At 43.3% G+C, this 26494-nt stretch overlaps 1 protein-coding gene across 1 annotated transcript; it reads right to left on the bottom strand.

Annotated features, from left to right (window-relative positions):
• Window positions 1–349: 349 nt before the first annotated feature.
• Window positions 350–26039, bottom strand: LOC140481674 (matrix metalloproteinase-20-like). The gene is made up of 10 exons (XM_072578228.1): window positions 25923–26039; window positions 25547–25785; window positions 25317–25465; window positions 10210–10335; window positions 8355–8516; window positions 6316–6436; window positions 6071–6204; window positions 5459–5618; window positions 1435–1538; window positions 350–1194 (listed from the first exon to the last, which is right to left on the bottom strand). Exons 1-10 carry the CDS (start codon window positions 26037–26039, stop codon window positions 1094–1096), a joined length of 1413 nt encoding a protein of 470 aa, XP_072434329.1. The 3' UTR covers window positions 350–1093.
• Window positions 26040–26494: the final 455 nt, after the last annotated feature.

Here is a 26494-nt window from a genome sequence, read left to right as displayed (position 1 = left end):
AATACAGATTAATTACAGAGTTATTGCAGTTTGGAATTCGATTTTGTTTATCTCGATCAAATCTCCTCTCCAAGGCAAAGAAGACCCACTTCTTCCATCCCTCTTTGTAAATGAAGTTCCTCATCTCTCCACAAAACCTCGAGACAATTTGGAAAGACTATTCTCCACGCTTTGGAACTTTGGGCTGTCTGATATGTTTCATAGTGAACCCAGCACGCTTTGACTATCTGGTCTGTATTTGGAGTGATAACCCTCCACTTCCAGGGAAACAAGATTGTATATGAGAAGCATTAAAATATATTCTTTTTGCAGATTTTCATGTTTATTTTGGTGTTTCATATGAGCTTTGTGTCTGTATTCTGCCCCAGTTCAACATTCTGCAAACATAGCCCTAACACTTATGTTAAGTTTCCATGGGAATGTGTTTCAATAAAATGATTTCATTTTTCAGGTATGTAACTATTGTGTTAATCAAAGATTACCCATAATTATCAACTCACACCATTGGCAGTGGTCAATGAAGTACAGCGGATTATAGAAATGATCAGAATTACCATGCAATACAGATTGTGTGCTTCATATATTGATAGTAACAGGAATGAGCATTCCAGATCTCATCCTTATCTACCCATTTTCAGATGCAATTAAATTCCAAACCATAGAATTGACCATGAAAATTACTTGTTTAAAAGAAGGAGGCAAAAATCTGAAAAAATGTAATGTAGGACAAGGCTCACAAGGCATCATTGAGTCACAAAGACGCAACAATGAACAGCCTCCAATGTTATTTGTGTTATATTTGTACACATTAAACTCTGACCATACAGTGGGGTGGTCTATCAATAAATGATGCTCAATGGACTGCTCATGGATTCACTTCTATGCTTTTGAATACCTTATATTTATAAAGATTTAGCATTGCTCAATCATTTAATACAGTTACAATGTTAAAAAAACATTGTAAAGGATTTGTTGTAATCATGTTATTTCATTAAATTCTGTAGCAGAACTGTCCTCCTTATAACCATTTGGCCACAGAGATTTGACCTTTAGCCTAAAATATACGTTGTATAGTGAGTCTGAATTCAGAGGCTCAGCATCCCAACCATTTGTTAGAATTTAACGTACGAACAATTTCTCTTCTCCAGCTGTCATATTCATACAGGCGTGGCCCACTGAAGAAGTAAAGGAATCCTAGGAAAAATAATCAGAAAAATACCACTGTATTCAATTTGCTTAAGAAACAGAATTGGCCCAATAATCTTATCTGCAGTAATCTTTGTGTTTCATCAGCAATTATAAAGGATATCATTCCAATTTTGTTGTACTAATTCTCCTGAAGTCTGTTATCCAGCTGAATTTAAATGGACAATGACAGTAAAACTCTTATCCATTTGAAGTTTTCAGAAACTTTTGTCACAATGATACACTTACCATTCTTCTGTAAGGCAGCATCTATGTTGTCATCGATTCCTGGCCAGCTGCTATTTATCTGTTTTGGATAGCCATAGTCCATAGACTTTATTTTATTATTATAACTGAACAGCCAAAAATAAAACAACTTTAGTTAATACAACTTGTATCATAATGTGTAAGATTACTAAATAAGTGAACAATTTTACACATTACCTATAACTTGGAAACTTGTGCTCCAGTATGTTCAAGTACTAAAACCTATTTAAATTGTGAGAAGTCTTTATTTGTATTGAATTTCATTTGTTTTGTTTACTTTATTGAAACAATGTGGAACTTAAATTTAATACCACACTCACTCAAATTTAAATTTCAGTTATTATAACAGTGTGACTCAGATTTATCTTCCTCACACCACCTCCTGATAAGCCATTGTTGAAATACTATGGTCAGTGAGTTGGCTCGTCAGTACTGTATACAATCCTCCTGTCTTTCAGCACAGCCTTCCACTGGGGTGACTGAACCTATCTTTGGTTTTTTTATAATATTACTAACTGCCAAATATGACAGCTAGAGTTTTTCCCTGTTTCATGTTCCCTGCCTCAACTTCAACAGAGTGAAATTTCCAGCCTTCACAAGGCTGTATCCCTGACTCTGATGTTGATGGAATAATGACTGAAAGTATCGTTTGGATTCCTGATCTTCAGGGAGTTGGCTGGGTATGTATTCAGTGAACTGTCCTGTGATATTATTTGTTCAACTTTGCTCATGTGTATGTAATTGCAAAACATGGATTCCACTGGCTTATAATAGCAGAATAAATTTGGTCAATCCCCAATATTGAATGCAGCAATTTCAACGTATAATCATTTACCATTATTTCAGTTTCTTTTTTCTATAGTTGGGTTTCACCCTGATTTTTGCTTTCAGCCAGATCCCATCCCAGATTTCTGATAGCCCAGATGATCATTCCTACAACATGTACACAATGACCCTCTGAAATCACCAATATAGCACTTGGGACAGAGGGGGAGAATTGCAAGACACATCAGTAAGTCACTTTGGGGTATTAATGAAATGAAAATAGATGGAAAGTTCCCATTTGTTATTGAGATACTGACCTTGTCATTGAAAACTTAAGGGAAAATTGGACTTGTATCCTAACAGCAAAAAATCAAATTTCCTTTTCATTCTCAGCATGTGCAGTTCAGGAGGATCTGAGAGTTGATAATTGAGTCAGCAATGAGCCAGGCATATTCAGAGCAGTAACAATTGTATCAGACGAAACAAGGCTATCCCAGAATAAGTGTTGGTAAGAGCTGGGGTTTCAAGGGAAGATTGTCACGGTCTCTCCACAACTCTCCTTTCACAATTTAGAAAAAAACGCCATCTTTCTCACAGCAGCTTCGGTCAGGGTTCTTCAGGAAGCTGGAACCGACTATAACGCCGACAGGTCCCTGGCAGTGCAGAGTAATCGGGGACTGATCGGGCAGTGCAGAGTAATCGGGGACTGACCTGGCAGTGCAGAGCAATCGGGGACTGATCCGGCAGTGCAGAGCAATCGGGGACTGATCTGGCAGTGCAGAGTAATCGGGGTCTGATCCGGCAGTGCAGAGCAATCGGGGTCTGATCCGGCAGTGCAGAGCAATCGGGGACTGATCTGGCAGTGCAGAGTAATCGGGGACTAGCCTGGCAGTGCAGAGTAATCAGGGACTGATCTGGCAGTGCAGAGTAATCAGGGACTCGTCTGACAGGGCAGAGTAATCAGGGACTCGTCTGACAGGGCAGAGTAATCAGAGGCAGATCTGACAGTGCAGAGTAATCGGGGACTCATCTGGCAGTGCAGAGTAATCGGGGACTGATCCGGCAGTGCAGAGTAATCGGGGACTGATCCGGCAGTGCAGAGTAATCGGGGACTGATCCGGCAGTGCAGAGTAATCGGGGACTGATCTGGCAGTGCAGAGTAATCGGGGACTCGTCTGACAGGGTAGAGTAATCGGGGACTGATCTAGCAGTGTAGAGTAATCGGGGACTGATCTGGCAGTGCAGAGTAATCAGGGACTCGTCTGACAGGGCAGAGTAATCAGGGACTGATCCGACAGTGCAGAGTAATCAGAGGCAGATCTGACAGTGCAGAGTAATCGGGGACTCATCTGGCAGTGCAGAGTAATCGGGGACTGATCCGGCAGTGCAGAGTAATCGGGGACTGATCCGGCAGTGCAGAGTAATCGGGGACTGATCTGGCAGTGCAGAGTAATCGGGGACTGATCTGACAGTGCAGGGTAATCAGGATCGGTTCTGGCAGTGCAGAGAAATTGAGTAATCAGAGGCAGATCCGACAGTGCAGAGTAATCCGGGACTGATCCTGCAGTGCAGAGTAATCCGGGAATATTCTGACAGCGCAGAGTAATCGGGGGCTGATCCGGCAGCGCAGAGTAATCGGGGATTGATCTGCCAGCGCAGAGTAATCGGGGATTGATCTGCCAGCGCAGAGTAATCGGGGGCTGATGTGGCAGCGCAGAGTAATCGGGGATTGATCTGCCAGCGCAGAGTAATCGGGGATTGATCTGCCAGCGCAGAGTAATCGGGGATTGATCTGCCAGCGCAGAGTAATCGGGGATTGATCTGCCAGCGCAGAGTAATCGGGGATTGATCTGCCAGCGCAGAGTAATCGGGGATTGATCTGCCAGCGCAGAGTAATCGGGGATTGATCTGCCAGCGCAGAGTAATCGGGGATTGATCTGCCAGCGCAGAGTAATCGGGGATTGATCTGCCAGCGCAGAGTAATCGGGGATTGATCTGCCAGCGCAGAGTAATCGGGGATTGATCTGCCAGCGCAGAGTAATCGGGGATTGATCTGCCAGCGCAGAGTAATCGGGGATTGATCTGCCAGCGCAGAGTAATCGGGGATTGATCTGCCAGCGCAGAGTAATCGGGGATTGATCTGCCAGCGCAGAGTAATCGGGGATTGATCTGCCAGCGCAGAGTAATCGGGGATTGATCTGCCAGCGCAGAGTAATCGGGGATTGATCTGCCAGCGCAGAGTAATCGGGGATTGATCTGCCAGCGCAGAGTAATCGGGGCCTGGCAAATCACACCAACAATAGTTACCATATTAAATCATTTCAATATTCAGATCAGTTGGACTGCTCCAGTGAATGGTTATGTACGTGTGGTAAGTGGGGGGGTCGGGTTAAGGCAGGGTAATATGCCAGATGGTTATGGTACAGCTCACCAGGTGGGAATGGGGCCGCGTAATGATGAAGTGTTTCTGGCAGGTCGAGTGAAGGTGGGTCCTGGTGCCAGGTCTCATGGGGTCAGAGGCTGTCGGGTCCCAAGGGAAGGCAAGTGTACCTTGGCTAGTGGTGATCAGTTCCCAGTGGTTGGTGGAAGGGTGTGTTGGTCTGGAGTGGGGAGGAGGAGGGTGTTATTTGGAGAAGGAAGTGTGTTGGTCCTGAAGTGGTGCAGGTCCTGGTGAGAGTCTGGGATTTGGGCTGGTAGCAGGGTTGGTCTCAGCTCCTGGACGGGAGGGTGTATGTTGGGTCAGGGGAGTGTAAGATGTTAGATTTCGGTTTTGAGGAATGAGGGAGTGTTGGATCTGACAGTAGACAGACTCTGGGTCATAGTCTGGAGGTTTAAGTGGTCAGGGGAAGGTATAGTTGGGAGGTTGGTAAGTTGTGGAAGAGGTATCAGTTTATTAGTTGCCTAGTGGTTCGACCCTGAATTTAATAGTCTACCTTTTCCTGGGTAGCTATTAACCTAAATGCAGCAGAACCCTCTGATTTCTCCGGAGTAACTGGAATATTTCAGAGGGTTCCAGAAACATTGTCTATCAGAGCCTTCAATTCCCAGCCATTGCCTGGAGTCTGCTGTGTTAAGGGTTCTGCAGAGTCTCCACACATTACCACAATCTATGCTGCAGAAAATCGAAACTAAATCAAAAAGGAGAGAAGGTGATTGAGGACATTGATGGCTGCAACCAATTCCAGGTGAAGAGGAGATTAAAGACTGGACAGCAAAAACAATAACAGTGAATAATACTTACCTCCAGTACATCGTCCCCACAAAGAATATTAGTTTTTTTGTCTGTTGAATAAATACTACTGCATCGATTTGCTTCACATATGCTGGAAATCCAAAGAGGGAGATAGATTGAGAGGAGTTTTGACTATGTCCAAAATGGCTGTAAGTCCAAAATTTTGATCCTGCAAATGAAAGAAATGTTTCATTATAAATCCCATTCAAGGACAACCAGGAGTGTACCACAGGTCAGCAATCAGCTCACATCTGTTTGATATCCATGCTGAAGTTATTGTTGCAGTCTTAATTGTATTTATTTTTGATTTTGAAATTTGTTGGATGAACCACAATGGTCTTTGCCTCTGCTTCCGTATAAAGTTAAAACATTAGGCAGTTAAATACAAATTCTACTAATTTAATTTTAATCTTACTAGTTTCAATCTAATGTCAGGGTTAGAGTGGTGGTGGAAAAGCACAGCAGGTCAGGCAGCATTCGAGAAGCAGGAAAATCAACGTTTCGGGCAAAAGCCCTTCAAAACCTTACTCAATCTAGTGCCAGTCTTGCTCTGTGTTAGTTGTATTCATATCGTTTCAATTCATCTCTACTTTGGAAGCAATGCAGAATAAATTGAGTTACCTTTGAAAAAATAAATAATATCATCCTCAGGAATTTCACAAGCAGCGTCGATGCTCGATGGGAGACCATGCCAGACATCTTGGATAGTGATGAACTTGGCATCAGCTGCTTTTGGTTCTGTTCGCCAGAAGTATCTAACCAACACATCAAACCACATGCACCATTAATCAAACTGCTTATGAATCAAGGAGCAATGTCAATATCCATATTATACAAAGGTGAGCATATAAATTATAAACTTTTACTTATTTTTGAAGAGCAATATTTCACCATGTGCACTGGTGGCAGCATTAAATGATGTGGAGGAATCACATTTATCTGTTATTAGTGGTTCTGCAGATTGTTGACGATACATTCGTATGAATCCTAAAGAAAGAAAGAAAGTAGTATTTATTGCAAAAGAAAAGATTAAAGTTACTATTGAATAATGTTGTAAAACTATTGAAAATAGACATGGATTTCACTATCCCCTCATTGTCATGATTAGTGAAAGAGTTTGTGAATTTGGACTGGGCAGGAAAGGGAGATGTGAGGCTGCTGGAAAACTGAGGGGATCTCAGGATGTCATCCCTAGTGGTATGCACCTGCCAGAAGCATGGAGTGTAATAAAATATTTTGTAAGGCATATTTGGTTGTGTTTGTTAATTAATTAAAAATACCTTTAATTTGGGATTTCAGTAGCTTGTTAAGTAATGTTTAGTCTATGTCCCTTCCAGTTTGCTAGTTATATAAAAGTTCAAAAATCTGAAATGTTGTCTTTTGGCTATTTCCATCAAATGTTGCTGATACACCTCTCTTTATGACCTAGTAGTCTCTTAACATAGTGCGATCTTAACATTTGGCTCCAGATTGAAACTGATACAAGGAATGAGAAAGTCTGTGCTATTGAGAATGCCACCTCATTAAAAGCAGCTTGTTCAGTTCAGTTCAATTATCAGCTGGTGCCCTGGAATCCCACACTGGGGTTCTGAGTAGTCTTGATTCCCCCAGAGCTACTCTGGGACTTGTCCTTCTCGGATAACAGGTTCCTTTAGGATAAAGGCATTGTTGAAAAATTGAGAAAAAATGAGCATTGTTTTCCATCTCAGGTGCTGCTGGAACTAAATAGCTGGGAATCAAGATTTATAATCCTTTTCTCTTCAAATGGGCAGTGATACTTCTCAGCAAAGTTTGTATTTCCACACAGACGTGCCTTTCTTCTTTGATCTTTCATCCCTGATCTTTCAGGATTCCAAGGTTTCTAAAACAAAAGGTCACAACGTATTCGTTATGCTGCCAAGTGTTCGTGAGCAGGAGGTGAAATCTCTTGTTCAAACAACAACGAATTGGAAAGTTCTTTTATGGATTGATGAACATCTGATTGATTCTGATGCGGATGCTCTCAAAACAACTGGAAATCGTTGATGTTCAAATTTGGCAGCCATTGACAGTGCATTGTCTGTGATAAAATTAAGCTGCAGGTCTAATGGGGGACGGTGTGACATCACTGCATCATGACACTCCTTAAAAACCATCGTCTCCGAAAGCACCTTTCCTTTAAGTGTGGCCTCTGTTTGTTTTTGCTGTAACTGTTTGTATCTGTTTGTTTCTCTTTGTATGTGCTTGTATCTATTTGTTTCTGTTGTATTCGTTTGATTTATTTATTTTCCTTTGTATGTGTTTGTTTCTGTTGTGACCACTTTAGGAAAAAATGGGCTAACAGCCCCCCATAGACATTAATATCCCTCACTTCAAAAAGCAGTGACACAAAATATTCCCAACGGGAATTAGCCATATTAAGGGAACCAAGGGGAAGCACTAATGTATTCAGAATGAAAAAGCAAGGGAAACAATTGAGATTTAACCACAAACATTGACAATACTCTCTCCGAACCTCTTTAAGCTCACACCTGTATACAACACACCATCTGGAAACCATGAACATTCAATTTGAATGAATGAGTGATGATAACAGTGAAAAATCAAGCAAAATATGACATAAAATAAGAGTGTATGATGTTAATATGCTATTTTTAGATCAAGTACTTAAATCTGTTTTCCAACCAAGAAACATAATCTACATGCATTTTGGAACCATGCAAATTAAGTTTGTAACATTGGAGAAGATGAAAATATCATTAGAGACCATTTTAAAATGATAACCATTCAGCTTTACTGAGTCAGTATCCAAATGTTAGGTGGAGGACAGGGCAACATCTTTTGTTTTCTAATAGTCATTCTGTGATTAATTTAATAAGTGTTATACCTTTTCTATTTGTTATGTTTAAAAAAATAATGCTCATACCATACAGATCCTGTACAGCTATGAAATCATCCCATGAAAGAGAGAATATATTTGATCGACCATATTTGTACGTAGGATACATCACAGCAGAACGATGCCTGGAGTGACCAAGCCCAAGTGCGTGACCAAATTCATGGGCAGCAACATGAAATAGGTTGACACCTTAAAGGAAATAATTTCATTAGAAACAAACTCACAATGAGTGACATGCATTGAATGGTAATACATCGACAGCATGAGACTTCCACATCTCTTTCTGTCTACTTTATTTTGTCTGTTATAAACAGCACCTCCTGCAACAAGGATTCCTAAGTAACTTTGTGGGATAAAACTGACATATTAATATTTCAGAATTAACAGGCATTTTTCTCCCAATGAGGTCAAGCCCAGTTAACAATGTTTCAAATTAGAATATAAGTTAGGTCTCCTTTAACTTTGGAAAGTCATGATGTCAGGGATGGTTAGCATGGCTTTGTTAATGGAAGGTCAAACCTTACAAACTTGATTGAATTCTTTGAAAGGGGGATTGACAAGAGGGATCGATGATGGCAGTGCAGTGGATGCTGTCTTTTAGTAAGGGACAGTCCCACATGGCAGACTGCTCAATAAAGTCAAAGCCCATGGCATCCAGGGCAATGTGTCCAACTGGATCCTGAGTGACTCAGCAACAGGAAACAAAGGGTAGTGATCGATGGCTGCTGTTGCGAATAGAGAGCTGTTTTAAGTGATGTTCCACAGGGGCCAGTGTTGGGATCCCTGCTAGCTGTTTTATACATCAATGATTTGGACTTGAACGTTGACATAAAAACTGGCTGCATAGTGTAAGCTCCACCATGATATAGATGGGTTGGAGTAGGCAGGATAGTGGTAGATGGAGTTCAACTCTGATAAGTGTGAGGTCATGCATTTAGGGAGGTCAAACAGCGAAAGGGAATAAACAATAAATGGGCATAAACTGAGAGGGGGAGATGAAGTGAGAGATCTTGGTGTGCATGTAGAGAGGTCCCTGAAAGCGGTAGTACAGCTGGATAAGGTTTTACAGAAGGCATTTGGAAAGCTGTCCTTCATTAACAGAGGCATACAATACAAAAGAAAGGACCTAATGGTGAAACTGTATAAGACACTGGTGAGGCCACAACTGGTGGATTGTATGAGGGGCTGGTCACCACATTACGGGAAAGATGGAATTGCTTTGGAGAGAGAGCGGATAGGATTTACCAGAATGTTGCCAGGGCTGGCAAATTGTAGTTATGAGGAGAGATTGGAGAGATTGGGGTTGTATTCCATGGAATAGAGAAGGCTGAGAGGTGACATGATTGAGGGATACAAAACTGTGGGGGGCAGAGACAGACAGGAGGAACCTGTTTCCCTTGGCAGAGAGTTCAAAACCCAGGGGCCAGAGCTTCAAGCTAAGTGGCAGAAGGATTAGTGAGGAAAAAGATTTTACATGGAGGGTGTCTGGAATTCACTGCCTGAGTTGGTGGTGGAGACAGAGATCCATGCACCTTCAGTGCTGTAAGCTGCAGGCCCATGAATCCTGTGCAGGAAGAAGGGATGAGAAAGGGTTTCTGAGTGCCCTTGGGTCGGCATGTACAAGATGGGCCAATAGCCCTATTCCGTGCTGGATCATTTCCACGGGTTGATGGTTCTAACTGTAGAACTTTGCCCTTTGGAGAACCACAAATTAAAGGAGGTTGGGAATTCAGATTATTTCTAGTACTTTCAGAAAAGAAACTATCTACTTTGGTGGACAAGGGGTCAATGCATTGGGTTAACAGAATCAATTGGATGTTCCTGTATGTTTAACCCTCACTATAAGCCCTAGATTTTCAGTGCATTTGTTGAGAATCTTTACCATAGTGTCCTAATGTCCAATCCTCCTCCTGATCAAAATGAATATTCCCTCCAATACCCGGTCCAGGTGAAAATGCATGAGCTAAAGTTCCTCCACGTCCATCGAATGGAAAATTATCACCATGTACTACCAAAGGAGTGAAGATAAAAAAAAAGCAGCAATGTCAGAAACAGAACCACAGTCCGAATGGTTTATTGTTGCATTGAGTTCATTGTACTTCATAATGCATGGTGGTAATGTATAACAGTGGACATGTACAGGACCAACACACTCAGGAATAACCATAATCAACAAAACAGAAACTGCTGGTAAAGCTTAACAGGTCTGGCAGCATCTGTGGGAAGAAATCAGAATTAACATTGCAGGTCCGGTGACTTTGTTAGTAACAATATTACCTGACAACATATTTAATGCAATGAAACATTAACAAATAACCCTTCAGCCAAGTGTGCAGACCCCAAGAACAGTATGAAGTGAAAGAATACCCCTGCCATATGAGGAACTATTAGGGCAAATGATCATTATATAAATGATTTGGATGTGAGCATAAGAGGTACACAGTTAGTAAGTGTGCAGATGACACCAAAATTGGAGGTATAGTGGACAGCGAAGAAGGTTACCTCAGATTACAATGGGATCTTGATCAGATGGGCCAATGGGCTGAGAAGTGGCAGATGGAGTTTAATTCAGATAAGAGCGAGGTGCTGCATTTTGGGAAAGCAAATCTTAGCAGGACTTATACATTTAATGGTAAGGTCCTAGGGGGTGTTGCTGAACAAAGAGACCTTGGAATACAGGTTCATAGCTCCTTGAAAGTGGAGTCGCAAGGTAGATAGGATAGTGAAGAAGGCGTTTGGTATGCTTTCCTTTATTGGTCAGAGTATTGAGTACAGGAGTTGGGAGGTCATGTTGCGATTGTACAGGATATTGGTTAGGCCACTGTTGGAATATTGCATGCAATTCTGGTCTCCTTCGTATTGGAAAGGTGTTGTGAAACTTGAAAGGGTTCAGAAAAGATTTACAAGGATGTTGCAGGGTTGGAGGATCTGAGCTACAGGGAGAGGCTGAACAGGCTGGGACTGTTTTCCCTGGAGCATCAGAGGCTGAGGGGTGACCTTATAGAGGTTTACAAAATTATGAGGTGCATGGATAGGATAAATAGGCAAAGTCTTTTCCCTGGGGTCGGGGAGTCCAGAACTAGAGGGCATAGGTTTAGGGTGAGAGGGGAAAGATATAAAAGAGACCTAAGGGGCAACTTTTTCACGCATAGGATGGTGCGTGTATGGAATGAGCTGCCAGAGAAAGTGGAGGAGGCTGGTACAATTGCAACATTTAAAAGGCATTTTGATGGGTATATGAATAGGAAGCGTTTGGAGGAATATGGGCCGGGTGCTGGCAGGTGGGACTAAGTTGGGTTGAGATATCTGGTTGTCATGGATGGGTTAGAGCTAAGGGTCTGTTTCTGTGCTGTACATCTCAATGACTTGACTCTAAAAACTTGATTAGATTACTTACAGTGTGGAAACAGGCCCTTCGGCCCAACAAGTCCACACCGACCCACCGAAGCGCAACCCACCCAGACCCATTCCCCTACACCGAACACTATGGGCAATTTAGCATGGCCAGTTCACCTAACCTGCACATCTTTGGACTGTGGGGAGGAAACTGGAGCACCCGGAGGAAACCCACGCAGACACGGGGAGAATGTGCAACTCCACACAGTCAGTCGCCTGAGACAGGAATTGAACCCGGGTCTCTGGCGCTGTGAGGCAGCAGTGCTAACCACTGTGCCACCGTGCCGCCCACAGATGAAATTGTTCGGTCTGAAGAAGAATCTCAAACACAAGGCCAAGATATTTAGGGCAGGAATTCGTTGACTAAGGTGGAGTGATTAAAATTGAGGATGCTCAATAGTTAGAATAAGAGGGGTTCCGGTATATCAGAAGGTTGTGAAGATGCAGAGGAATACAGAGAGAGGGAGCAGCAAGACCATGGAAGTTTTGAAAGCAAAGATGAGAATTTTCAAATCAATATTTTGTTTAATTATTCGTCTGTATAAGTCAGTGACCAGAGGATTGACAGTGACTGTCTGAAGGTTAGGACTATTACAATGGGGATTCGATAAGTTCAGGTTTACCAAGAATGAGGAAGCAGTCCGTCAGAGTACGTTAGTCTGGACATAATAAAGATATGGATAAAAGTTCCATCAGACAGGGCTGAAATCAGATATTGTCGAGGAAGGGGAAATCCACCCATCATGTTGGTGGGACTGGTCCGTGATCAGAAACTTATCAGATGGTAGACAGTGACACGTGTTGTTGCACCTGGTTTGTCATTGCTGGATCGGGCTGATTGGATTGAGGTATAGGGCTTGATCTCTTAGAGCTTACTCAATCAGTGCTACCTATGGGCTGAGTGGGGCTACACCTTGTCTTGCTTTCGTTCTGGTTCTGTTCGCCTAGCTGGGAATTTATTTAACAGACGTTTCATCCCCTGTCTAGGTGACATCCTCAGTGCTTGGGAGCCTCCTGTGAAGCGCTTCTGTGATCTTTCCTCCGGCATTTATAGTGGTTTGTCTCTGCCGCTTCCAGTTGTCAGTTCCAGCTGTCTGCTGTAGTGGTCGGTATATTGGGTCCAGGTCAATGTGCTTATTGATTGAATCTGTGGATGAGTGCCAGGCCTCTAGGAATTCCCTGGCTGTTCTCTGTTTGGCTTGCCCTATAATGGTAGTGTTGTCCCAGTCGAACTCATGTTGCTTGTCATCTGCGTGTGTGGCTACTAAGGATAGCTGGTCGTGTCGTTCTGTGGCTAGTTGGTGTTCATGGATGCGGATCGTTAGCTGTCTTCCTGTTTGTCCTATGTAGTGTTTTTTTTAATCCCATGCAAGGACTGCACAAAACACTACATAGGACAAACAGGAAGACAGCTAACGATCCGCATCCATGAACACCAACTAGCCACGAAACGACACGACCAGCTATCCTTAGTAGCCACACACGCAGATGACAAGCAACATGAGTTCGACTGGGACAACACTACTATTATAGAACAAGCCAAACAGAGAACAGCCAGGGAATTCCTAGAGACATGGCACTCATCCACTGATTCAATCAACAAACACATCGACCTGGACCCAATATACCGACCACTGCAGCGGACAGCTGGAACTGACAACCGGAAGCGGCAGAGACAAGCCACTATAAATGCCGGAGGAAAGATCACAGAAGCACTTCACAGGAGGCTCCCAAGCACTGAGGATGTCACCTAGACAGGGGACAAAACGTCTGCAACACAAATTCCCAGCTCGGCGAACAAAAACACAACAAGCACCCGAGCTACAAATCTTCTCCCAAACTTGTCTTGCTTTGATTAGATTTAGATTACTTACAGTGTGGAAAGAGGCCCTTCGGCCCAACAAGTCCACACCGACCTGCCAAAGCACAATCCACCCAGACCCATTCCCCCACATTTACCCCTTCACCTAACACTACGGGCAATTTAGCATGGCCAATTCACCTAACCCACACATTTTTCGACTGTGGGAGGAAACTGGAGCTCCCGGAGCAAACCCACGCAGACACGGGGAGAATTTGCAAACTCCACACAGACAGTCACCTGAGGTGGGAATTGAACCCAGGTCTCTGGCGCTGTGATGCAGCAGTGCTAACCACTGTGCTGCCGTTAGCACACATACACGCCCTGGCAAGTCACCTTGCTGGTCAGTAGTCCTCAGTCCTCGGTCAAGGGGAAAGGCAGCCTGCTCACATCTATATGACGTGCCAGCAGCCTACATGATCAACCTACTACATGTTCAGCAAAAGGTCCCAATGTCTGAGGGGAGTAGTTTTTACTGAAGGGCATGGAGCTCCCCAACAGTGCAATAAGTTCACGGCAGCCTCTGGATCAGCCCAAGGGAACTGGCCACCATCTGGAGCTGCTTGGCATGTTGGATCCATGTCTGTGCCTGTGCAGTCCGGGGGTAGGTCATGGTCAATCCTGTGGCTCCATAGTGACTAATCTGGGGGGTGGGGGAGGGGAGATAATGTGGTCACATTGGCATCCACCTTCCCCTCCCCATGAGGGCTCTGGGTAATCCTCCCACAGGCCTGTCTGAGTAGGTCTCTCAAGGGTTTAACATCCACGAAAACTGAGGGGTAAAGGAGATGGGGGCAGGACTCAGCACTGGGGTCTGCAGGCTTGGCTAAAGGGGTAATTATTAATAATGAAGGTGGGCACCATGAACAGGAAATGGGGTTACGGGGAATTGTAAATGAAAACAGAGAGGGGCATGTGGGAGGGGCATTCACCCATGGTCCAGAGGCAGCTGACCTCATGAGGACTAGCATACGACCACCTTACCCTCATCGACAGAGACTGGGAATATGGCGACCCAATGGAGCTGTATCCAGGTAGCCTTGGGTGGGGGTTACAGAGTCTGGAGGTTTTATATGGAAGGAATCTGGAAGGTTATGGTTTCACTGATGTACAGAAGCAGAGGTTGGAAGCTACAGGCCAAGGAGTGCTCACTGTCACCTTCTATCATATTAGAAATCACACTGAGAAGGAAAATGGCAGTGAGCTCAAGGAAGTCCCAACCTGTGAGGGAGGGCTGCTGAGAGGATCCTTATACATGACACACACACACACTCTGCAGCGTACAGGACACAGTTCTGTCATCCTAAGACATTGGCTCTGTCTCAGCCCCTGCCTCAGACATCACTGATCATCTCATTCATACCGTCTCCTTTATGCAGGGGCCAAGGAGAGGATCGGCATGTTGGAGGTTGAGGGCCAATGGTCTCAGCAGGATTGCCCTGGATACATGGGGCTGCAGCAGGCTCCACACAAGCATAGGGCTCCTGGTCTACCCCGGGCTGGGTCTGAATGTATGCTTCATGCTGGCCCAGTTACACAAACACTCAAACACATAGATGTCGTGCAAAACCAATCAAATCTATCCAAAGATGATACACACTGTGCTGTCACCCACACCAACAAAGGGCCCACCCCGGCCCTCTCTCTCCCCCTCTCCCTCCCACCCCTCCCTCCATCTTCCCTTCTTCACCCTCCTCCTCTCCCTCTGCCTCCCCTTCCACGTCCCACCCTTTGTCCCTCTCCATCCCCATCCCTTCCCCTCTCTTTTCCCCTCCCCTTTTCCTCACTCTTTCCCACTCCCTCTGCCTCTGCCTTCCCCTCTCCCTCTCCCTTCCCCTCTCCCTCCCCCTCTGCTTCCCTCCCCCATCCCTGCCCCCTGATCTGGGTCCACAGCTGGGGTGGAGGAGCCCTCCCAGTAGGGGAGCTCACTGGCCATTCGGGCCATCTCTGGGGAGGTGTGTGGCTGAGAACAGGGTCAAACCAAGAGTTTCTGTGCTGGAGGGAGGTGGACTGTATTTGGTTTCCATACCAAGGGTCTGATTGGGCAAATAGAATGGGGCTGCAGCATTCTGTCTGCCCTTCCTCCTCCACCTGGGTACCTCCTGTATCATTGTGAGAATGGGGCACTGGAGAGGCACCGTTGAGATAGTATTGACCCAGATGGCAACCTCAGACTGGGGGGTGGCAGTCCTCCAGATAAAGGAAAGCTCGAATCTGCAACAGCGCCTGTAGCAGGACCTCAACGCCCTGGTCAGAGAATGCTGCTGTCAACTTTCCTTTCTCCACTTTCTTCAACAAACGTCCTTGACCAAACAGGGACAGCTTCAGATGCCAGTGCTTGTCTGGCCTGTCGATAATGGTCTAGATACAGTTATTACTGGTCTTTCAGAACACATTTACTGTGTGGCAAATTGTTCCAGAAATGTCACATGGTAAGATGGGGTGGGAATCAGACCATCCTTGGGGATGCTATGGGGCAGGGGAGCTCTTTATGAAGTGAGATACAGGAAGAAATGGCACAAAGTTTCACAGTGAGAATCCATGTGAAAACACAACTCACATCTGCCCACACAATAATCAGCCTATAAGTACAATCATTTGGTAAAAACTGGAGTGGGGCCAAATAGGAACCAAAAAGAGAATTTATACAAGTTCAGGACATAATTAATGGTCCCTTGAGTAAATGCAAGTTATTGAAGCAAAGCCAGTATGGGTTTGTTAAGGAGGTATTGTGATTTACTGACTTATTGGTATTTTTTTGATGAGGGTTGATGAGGTGTAGATGGGCTTCCAAAAGGCACTTTTGTAAAATACTGCACAAAAGATGTGAGCAAAATTGTCTGACAGGAAGCAGAGCATAATGGTAAAATGATTTGGAGATGCAGGTGTTGGACTGGGGTGTACAAAGTTAAAAATCACACAACACCAGGTTATAGTCCAACAGGTTTAATTGGAAGCACACTAGCTTTCGGAGCGATGGTCCTTCATCAGGTGATTGTCTGGCAATCATGAGAAGGACATAGACAGATCAATAGGGTGGGTGGACAAATGGGATATCAAAATTAATGCAGAGATTATAATGTGTCAGATGAGGTTCAATGCAGAGAAATGGGAGAATAGGGAGAAGTAATCTAAACCCAGGGTAAAACAGGACTAGACCAGCTTGACACTGGAAGGATGTTCCCACTGATGGGGGCGTTCAGAACTAGGAGTCAGAGCTTGAAGATAAGGGGGAAGCCTTTTAGGTCTGGGATGAGGAGAAATGTCTTCACCCAGAGTGGGATGAGCCTATGGCATTCATCAGCACAGAATGTAACTCAGGCTAAAACATGATGTGTTTTCAACAAGGAGGTAGTATAACTGATATGGCTAAAGGGTTCAAGGGACATGGGTCAGAAGGTGGAATTAGGATCATAGACATATAGATATATACAGCACGATAAACAGACCCTTCAGCCAAACTCATACATGCCAACCAGATATCTGAACCTAATCTAGTTCCATTTACCAGCACTTGGCCCACATCCCTCTAAACCCTTCCTATTCATGTATCCATCCAGATGTCACTTCAATCTTATAATTGTACCAGCCTCCACCACTTCCTCTGGCAGCTCATTCCTTGCACACACCACCCTCTGGTAGAACAAGTTGGCCTTTGGATCCCTTTTAAAACTTTCCCCTCTTACTTATGGCCTGTCATTTTGGACCTCCTACCTATCCATACCCTTCATGGATTTTATAAACTTCTCTAAGATTCCTCAGTCTCCAATACTCCAGGGAAAAGGGCTCCAGCCTATTCAGCCTCTCCCTGTAGCTCAAATCCTCCAAACCTAGCAACATCCTTGTAAATCTTTTCTGCACCTTTTCAGGTTTCTAAAGCAGGGAGACCACAATTGAACACAATATTCCAATAGTGGCCTCACCAAAGTCCAATGCTGCTGTAGCATGACCAATAACAGCAAGGTTTACCAAATACCTTCTTCACTATCCCAAAAGAAGGTGAAGTTTGCAGATGCTGGAGTTTGGAGTCAAACAGTGTGGTGCTGGAAAAGCACAGGTGGTCAGTCATCATCCGCGGAGCAGGAGAATCAATGTTTCAGGCAAAAGCCCTTCATCAGGAATGAGGCTGATAAAGGGCTTGTGCCCATAATGTGAATACATCCTGCCCTGCTTTGCCTTTGCAAAATGCAGCACCTTACAGTTATCTAAATTAAACTCCATCTGCCACTCCTCAGCCCATTGGCCCATCTTATCAAGGTCACGTTATACTCTGAGGTAATCTTCTTCACTGTCCACTGCACCTCCAATGTTGGTGTCATCTGTAAACTTACTAGCTATACCGCTTATGCTCACATCCAAATCATTTACAGTAATGAGGAGAAGTAGTGGACCCAGCACTGACCCTTGAGGCACTCCACTGGTCACAGGTCTCCAGTCCAAAAGAAAAATCCTCCACCACCACTCTCTGTCATCTACTTCAAGCCAATCTTGTGTCCAAACAGCTAGTTCTCCCTGGATTAAGGGCTAATGCCCAAAACATCAACTTTCCTGCTTCTCGGATGCTGCCTGACCTGCTGTGATTTTCCAGCACTACACATTTAGACTCTGAGTCCAGAACTAGACGGCATAGGTTTAGGGAGAGAGGGGAAAGATATAAAAGAGACCTACGGGGCAACCTTTTCACCGAGAGGGTGGTATGTGTATGGAATGAGCTGCCAGAGGAAGTGGTGGAGGCTGGTACAATTACAGCATTTAAAAGGCATCTGGATGGGTATATGAATAGGAAGAGTTTGGAGGGAAATGGGCCAAGTGCTGGCAGGTGGGACTAGATTGGGTTGAGATACGTGGACAGGTTGGACCAAAGGGTCTGTTTCCATGCTGTACATCTCTCTGGCTCTAAGTTAGTGAGACATGATTTCCCACGCACAAAGCCATGTTGACAATCCCTAATCAGTCCTTGCCTTTCCAAGTACATGTAAATCCTGTTCCTCAGGGTTCCCTCCACCAACTTGCCCACCACCGAGGTCAGGCTCATGTCTATAGCTCCCAGGCTTTTCCTTACCACCTTGCTTTAATAATGTCACCACATTAGCAACCTTCCAGTCTACCAGCACCTAACCTGTGACTGTCGATGATACAAATATCTCAGGAAGGGGCCCAGCAATCACTTCCTTAACTTCCCACAGAGTTCTGGGATACTACTTGATCAGGTCCTGGGGATTTATCCACCTTTAATTGTTTTAAGACATCCAGCACCTCCTCCTCTGGACACTTTTCAAGGTATCATTGTTTAACTCTTCAAAGTCTCTCATTTACGTGTCCTTCTCCACAGTAAATACTGACTTGATATACCCATTTCGTACCCTGCCTATCTCCTACAGTTCCACACATAGACTGCATTGCTGATCTTTAATGAGCTCTATTCTGTCCCTATTGACTCTTTTGCCCATAATGTATTTACAGAATCGCTTTGGATTCTCCTTAACCTTATTTGCCAAAGCTATCTCATGCTGCCTTTTTATCCTTATGATTTCACTATTGAGTATTCACCTGCTAGCCTTCCCCTCCTCTAAGGATTGACTCGATCTCTGCCATCTATACCTGACATATGCTTCCTTCTTTTTCTTAACCAAAACCTCAATTTTTGTCGTCATCCAGCGTTCCCTATACCTACCAGCCTTGCCTTTCACCTTAACAGGAATATATTGTCTCTGCACTCTCATAATTTCGTTTCCGAAGGCTTCCCACTATCTGACAGTCTGTTTGGCCTTGCTATAATTTAGATATTTAACTTTTACATTAGTTCTATCCTTTTCCCTCACTTGTTTAAAACTAATAGCATTATGATCACTGGCCCCAATGTGCTCCCTCACTGATACCTCAGTCACTTGCCTTGCCTTATATGATTGATTGATTGATTGATTGTCACGTGTACCTAAGTACAGTGAAAAGCTTTGTTTAAGAGCAGTATGGGCAGATCATGATAAGCAAGGACATACAGATCACAGGGTGAGAAAAACCTTAGAGGCATACAGATTACAGTCCACAGGTGCGTGCGCAAGACAAGATCAACATCGGCAAGATCAGTATTATTCAAGGCTAGAGAGTCCATTCATCAGTCTAATAACGTCCAGGAAAAAGCTGTTCCTGAACCTGCTGGTGCATATGTTCAGGATTCTGTATCTTCTGCCTGATGGAAGAGATTGTCGGAGATTGTTACCGGGGTGCGATGGGTCTTTGATGATGTTTGCAGCCTTTCTGTGGCAGTGAGCCGTGTAAATGGAGACCCAAGAGAAGGTTATGTTTTTCTCCTTCTCTAGTAGGTTCATCCATACACTGAATCCAAACAGCTTGAGGGTTTTGAGGTCAATAAGCAGCCATGATCATATTGAGAGGTGGAGCAGGTTTGAAGTGTTGACTAGCCTCCTTCTGATCCTATCCTCTATTTCCCAGGCGTTACAGGTTCAAAGGGGCCTGGGTGGTATATGCACATAAACTGTTGCAGGTGTCAGGATGTATTTAAAGTGTGGTTAACAAAGCATCAAGTATCCTGAGAATTATCATTAGGAGCAAGATTCAGGTGAAGGGAAGCTATGATGAAGTCTGCATAAAACATTCATGCAACCTCACCTGCCATATTGTAAACAGTTTAGAAACAATATAATGACATTATAGATGCAGCAGAAAAGCTTTATGAAAATGGTTCCTCAGATGAGGGGCTTCAGTAACATTGAAATATTGCAGAAATTCAGATTGTTCTCCATGGTAAAAGTTAAATGGAATCTTGACAGAGATGGCAAATCCCTTAAAATCAGATCACACTCCAAACAGTAACTCAGTTTCTCTCTCCACTATTGCAGCCAGAGCTGCTGAGTTTCTCCAGCACATACTTTTTTTTATTTCAGATCGCCAGTAGATTAGATTAAATGAGATTAGATTCCCAACAGTATTGAAATAGGCCCTTCAACCTAACAAGTTCACACTGACCCTCCGAAGAGTAACCCACCCAGACCCATTCCCCTACATTTACCCCTGACTAATGCACCTAATACTATGGGCAATTTAGCATGGCCAATTCACCTGACCAGCATTTGGCATATTTTATTTTTAAATCTCCTTGAAGCATCTTGCCATCCTGCTCACAACAAAGATTTCCAACACGTCTTGTGCCACCTGCAAACTACAAAAAATTATAACATCCCTCATTCAGAACCATTGATTCCTCTTTCTCTTTTCTCCCTGTTAACCAGTCCTCACTTCAGTGTATTATCTCCAGTCCCATCTCTCCTGTGGGGTACTTTATGAAAAGCCTTCTGAAAATCCAAATCACATTATCTACTGGTTCACTCTGCTAGGAACATACTCATAAAGCCTCAGAGTCTAGATTAGAGTGGTGCTGGAAAAGCCAGCAGGTCAGGCATCAAACTCTGGTTTCCAGCATCTGCAGACCTTGTTTTTACCTCAAAGTCCCAGGTTTGTCTAATCTCTAAATCCTTGTTCACCTTTGCCAATCAGACAATGATTTTTTTAAATATCTAGTAATGACGTGCTTGATGATAGATTCAACGATGACGGACATCGAGCTAGCTGTCTTGTAGTTCCCCACTTCTCTCTCTCCATCCTTTCTCACATTGTAAGATTAGATCTACGTAAACCTCAAACTATAGAAACCATTGCTGAATAAGAGAAATATTAAAGGTGATCACCAATCGATCCATTATCTTTGCGGCTATCTCTACAAACACCCATGGGTCAAGGTGGCTAGGTTCCCCAGGTAACTTCCAGTCCCATTGAGGTCGAAGCTAATTGGCAAAAGACACAATGGCAACATGAGGAAGGAGCTGTAGTACCGGGAATGCTCTTTCTGACACTCTGGCAGGCGCGAGTGAGACTTTCACAAGGATATTGGGTCATTACCTGAGAGGTAAGCAGCTTGGACAGTGAGGTGATGACAGGACCGTATGTGGTACTCTGTGACTTACAGCAGGGTAAGTTACACACTGGGAATTAGAGCAGGATCAGTGGCATATCCTGATGGAGGGCTTTTGCCCGAAATGTCGATTTTCCTGCTCCTCTGATGCTGCCTGACCTGCTGTGCTTTTCCAGCAGCAGGGTACGTGACACTCTGAAAAGTTGTCTTTCTGAGGACCTGCACTGACATGACAAGATGAATGCCTTTTTTCTGAGCTGCAACTATTCCATGAGACTATATGCTCCACCTCAGCTCGTGTCCAACAAAGATAGACCTTTTTGCCACTTCAGCCTGGAGCTGCACTTGTCTTAGAGTCATCCCAATGTACAGCGTGGTAAGAGAACCAGCTGATTCCTTCCGACCAGATGTCCTGAATTAATTAAGCACCATCTGGCCCATAATGCTTTAAACCCTTCCTCTGCAAATACCCATCCAAATGACTCTTAAATGCTATAACTGTACCAGCTTCCACCAATTCCTCTGGCAACTTATTCCATACACATACTACTCTCTGCATGAAAAAATTGTCGCTCACATCCTTTTAAATCTTTTCCCTCTCACTCTAAATCTGTACACTCTAGTTTTGGACTCACCTCCCCTCAGGAAAAGACCTTGGCTTTCCAGGGAAAACAGCCCCAGCCTGTTCAGCCTCTCCATATAGCTCAAACCATCCAACACTGGCAACATCGTTGTAAATCATTTCTTAACCCTTTTAGAGTTTAAATTTTTTTTCCTGTAGACCAGAACTGAATGCAGTATTCCAAAAATGGCCTAACCAATGTCCTGTACAGTCACAACATGACCTCCCAACTCCTATACTCACTGCTTTGATCAATAAAGGAAAGCATACCAAACACATTCTTCACTATACGATCTACCTGCGACTCCACTTTCAAGGAATTATGAACCTGCACTCCAAGGTCTCTTTGTTCAGTAACACACCATTCAGTCCTGCTCTGATTTGCCTTCCCAAAATGCAGCACATCACATTTATCTAAATTGAACTCCATCTGCCACTCCACAGCCCATTGGCCCATCTAATCAAGATCCCATTGCACTCTGAAGTCACCTTCTTCACTGTCCACTACGCCTCCAATTTTGGTGTCACCTACAAACTTATTAACCATATCTCCTTTATTCACATCCAAATCATTGATATAAAGTTTGCTTTCAGAAAGGCTGGAACTATATTACAAAATTTTGGGATGCCATGCTGTGTGTGTAGTTTCCCATGACTCTGTCACAGAGGGGAAAGCAACAATAAAATTCTAGTCGGCCAGCCCCACAGCATGAGGAACTGGTTCCAATGGCAGGATTTGCTTCATGCAGAAACAATTCACTGAACATTTAGCCTCAGAATAAAGGTGCAAAATCTCTTGAAATCTTGGGGAAGTAGCAGGAAAGCAAGCAGCAAGATATGGAGGCTTTAAATTCCTGGAGATTCAGCACCTCTGTTTAATCTTTAATGGAACTCCCATGACCCCACATGTAAATTAAATCTCTATCCTGAGGTGAAATGTTCAGTGTGGGTAATAATTCCAACCTTTGAAACTAGCTCCTCATGCTCCTGGTGCAGGAGGGCTGACTGACTGGAATTCAGTCATTGCTGCTCCCAAGACAGATTAGCAAGAAACAATACAGCATGGCATTCCAACATCCAGAAATTTAGTTCCAAGCCGTTCTGAGAGCAAAGTTTCCCTATCCAACAGAAATGGGAACAGAAAAGAGGATGGGCACAAGATTAGGTGGAGATCTGACATCAGGGCTCTCCACCCTCTTTCCCACAAACGTCTGTCTGATTACACTGAAACTTCAGGAAGATTGCAATTAAACCTCATGACTAAAATCCACAATTTTTCTTATCCCAATTCAAATTTCTGCAGAGTTTCATGTGAACAGTTTTTGCAACAATAAAAATGGAAGATTTCACCACCCAGGGTTTAAGCAAGAAATGGAGGCAGAAAATAGGTGAAAATTGTAATCTGTTTTCCTTAGACGCTCCAAATTTCAGTTCATTAGGTTGTATATTCACAAATATAAAATTGTCTATGAAGCCATCAGAGAACACCTTAAAATGTAATTGTTTTCCTTCCCTGCACTCACAAAATATTCCATCCTAAAATTAATAACTACTGTATTTTATTACTGATGTGGAGGTGCCAGTGTTGGGGTGGACAAGGCTGAAGTCACATGATTCCAGGTTACAGTGAAGACTTATTCTGATGAAGGAGCAGTTCTCCAAAAGCTTGTGATTTCAAAAGACCTGTTGGACTATAACCTGGTGTCATGCGATTGCTAGCATCTTAATAATGCAGCTCAAATTTTATCACAAAAATTAAGTACTAAAGCAAATATTGTTTTCACAGGTTCTGGGACACAAGCATCAGCACTGACCTGGGGCTCCAGAGGCTGTACTCAGTGGATGAGAAACCAGGGAGCTCTCTCCTGCAGGTGGCTGTGTCTTTGAGCTGACTACACAAGGCCATGCTATTGGCTCAGTCACAGCTTCAAGACCTAACCAACCCTGAGGCAGAGACTCTCCTACTTATGAATTATTTTTGTGAATTATAACATAAGCAATACCATATAACTCAAGTTATTAAGCAATGTCAATGTGCACATCATCACTGCAATTAGGAAAACATGAATAGATTAAACAGGAATGATTATGCCTCTCAGAAATAGCTACTGTCAGTCAATTTTTTTCTATTAACTCATCGGATGTGGGCATCTCTGGCTGGGCACAGCATATATTGCCCGTCCCTCATTGCCCCTTGAGAAGGTGAGAGTAGCTGGCTTTTTGAACTGCTGCAGTGCATGTGCTGTAGGCAGACCCACAATGCCCTTAGGGCGTGAACTCCAGATTTTGACCCAGTGACAATGAAGGAACAGTGATATATTTTCCAGTAGATAGTGAGGGCTACAATTGCAACATTGAAGGGGCATTTCGATGGGTATGGGCCGGGTGCTGGCAGGTGGGACTAGATTGTGTTGGGATATCTGGTCGGCCTGGACGGGTTGGACCAAAGGGTCTGTTTCCATGCTGTACATCTCTATGACTCAATAAGTGGCTTGGAGGAAAACTTACCAGTGGTTGTGTTCCCATGTATCAACTGAGCTTGTCCTTCGAGATGGAAATGGTCGTAGTTTTGGAAGATGGCATCTAAGGATCTGTGGTGAGATTCTGCAGTGCATCTTATAGACAGTACACACTGCTGCTACTGACCATTGGGGGCAGAGGGAGTGGATGTGGTGCCAATCAAGTGGGAGCTGCTCTTTCCTGGATGGTGCCCATCTTCCTGAATGTTGTCGCACCTGCATTCACCCAGGCAAGTGGGAGTATTACTGGCATACTCCTGCAGATCAAAGTTTACATCACGATTACTATGTTTTCAACAAGATCATCCCAATGAATATTGAAAATATTGCACCTTGCTTGAAATAGTTGCACCAGCCTCTGTTGTCACCAATGATTCCAGAACTAACCTCTCAAATGACACTTACTTTTGAAAATGATGCTAGTTCACTCAAAAAATACAAGGAACTCAAATTCAGTGTTAAACACTGAAGGAGGTTATGATGAATAACATTAACATTTACTGTTAAATTATCACAACTTTCCAATAGATTTAATAAGTGCAATTTATGTTTTGCTAAACAGCCTATGTTACTGTGAATTGAATTCAAAGAAGTTAATAAAAAATAAACAGAGAAGTTTGTTCCTTGCTCATGAGCAACAAGGTTAAAAATGGTAACATACCCCGTCCTTCAAATGAAATCATGATATCAGCTTCAAAATTATGGACTCTGACAAAATTCAGTGGGGTTGCTTTTTGCCAAATATTCACAGCCCTCCAAATGGCATCTTCTACTTCAATGTAGCTTAGTTGAGGTGGATAATTCACTATACTTTAGGAAGGAAAAACATGGTTTTATCATCATTTTACATTCAACTAAAATAAAAAGAAATACATTGTTTGAATTCCTTACTCGTATGTGACAAATGGTTTCCTCCAACGAGGTCTCCCTGGATAGAGTTGATAGTGAGCGAGATCAGGAAAACCACATCGAGGTGCTTGCATTATTTCTATGGTTTCACGGTTCAGTTCCCCTGTTTCCTGCAGTCCATAAAATTGTTGCAGTTCTTTAATCTTTCCTGATAGGAAGTCCTTACTTTCTATGAGATTTTCTGAATCATCTCCAATGGTATAAAACTGTTTAATGTATTTCTGTTCAAAAGAAAAAATAAAATCAGACTAACTCTTGCATGACTTTCTTCTCTCCATTTATAAAAAGGCAAAATTATTACAACATCAAACTTACCAACATTTCAACAATCTGTGAAGGATTGTTAAGTATTACAAACCTGTGCATAGTTCAAGTCATTTTGAAACATTTCTTTTGCTTCAATTTGAGGAAAGATGGGCATAGAGGTAACAAGATTCACAAATATAAAACAGAATGTCAAGCAAAGGCACTTCATCCTCAGAGTTATTCTGATGAACTAAAACATTTCTTGCTGGGACTGGAAACCTTTCTACATTTAATTGTTTAACACCTTGATGACTCATTTCTTGTCTAACAAAGCTTACACCAATATTTTATAGTTAAATTAAGAGGGAAATGATGTAAGAATAATTGGTTATGTACCTCATTTAAAAATATTGGCTAACATATTCTTGAATCTATGTTCCCTCATTGGGAATTGTAAATTGTAAATATGTTCAGGCACAATTAGGTGGTTTTAATAAGTTTAATATATTACAAATATGCTGACATTGCAGTGCTGAAGAAACATTAGGAAAATCCCTCCTTGTCATAGTACAAACAAGATGGCAACAGAGAATGCCAGGAATACAAAAAAACAAGGAGTTCTTTAAAGACTCTCTCCTAATGAATCATTGAGCAGCTGAACATTACAACTGAGGCAGATTCCAA

This window comes from Chiloscyllium punctatum, chromosome 9 (assembly GCF_047496795.1).
Source record: "Chiloscyllium punctatum isolate Juve2018m chromosome 9, sChiPun1.3, whole genome shotgun sequence".
Lineage (NCBI taxonomy): Eukaryota > Metazoa > Chordata > Chondrichthyes > Orectolobiformes > Hemiscylliidae > Chiloscyllium > Chiloscyllium punctatum.
The sequence above is the reverse complement of the archived record's forward strand: the minus strand, read 5'-3'. Positions and strand labels throughout refer to the sequence as shown.

Bases quoted from the DNA above. Each gene is read 5' to 3' on its own strand.
- LOC140481674 (XM_072578228.1), bottom strand. From the start codon at position 26,039: ATGAAGTGCCTTTGCTTGACATTCTGTTTTATATTTGTGAATCTTGTT. The intron at 25,466-25,546 runs GTAAGGAATTCA...TCCTTCCTAAAG, and splicing joins AAACCATTTGTCACATACGA to TATAGTGAATTATCCACCTC. The intron at 5,619-6,070 runs GTAACTCAATTT...TTTCATTTGCAG, and splicing joins TATTATTTATTTTTTCAAAG to GATCAAAATTTTGGACTTAC.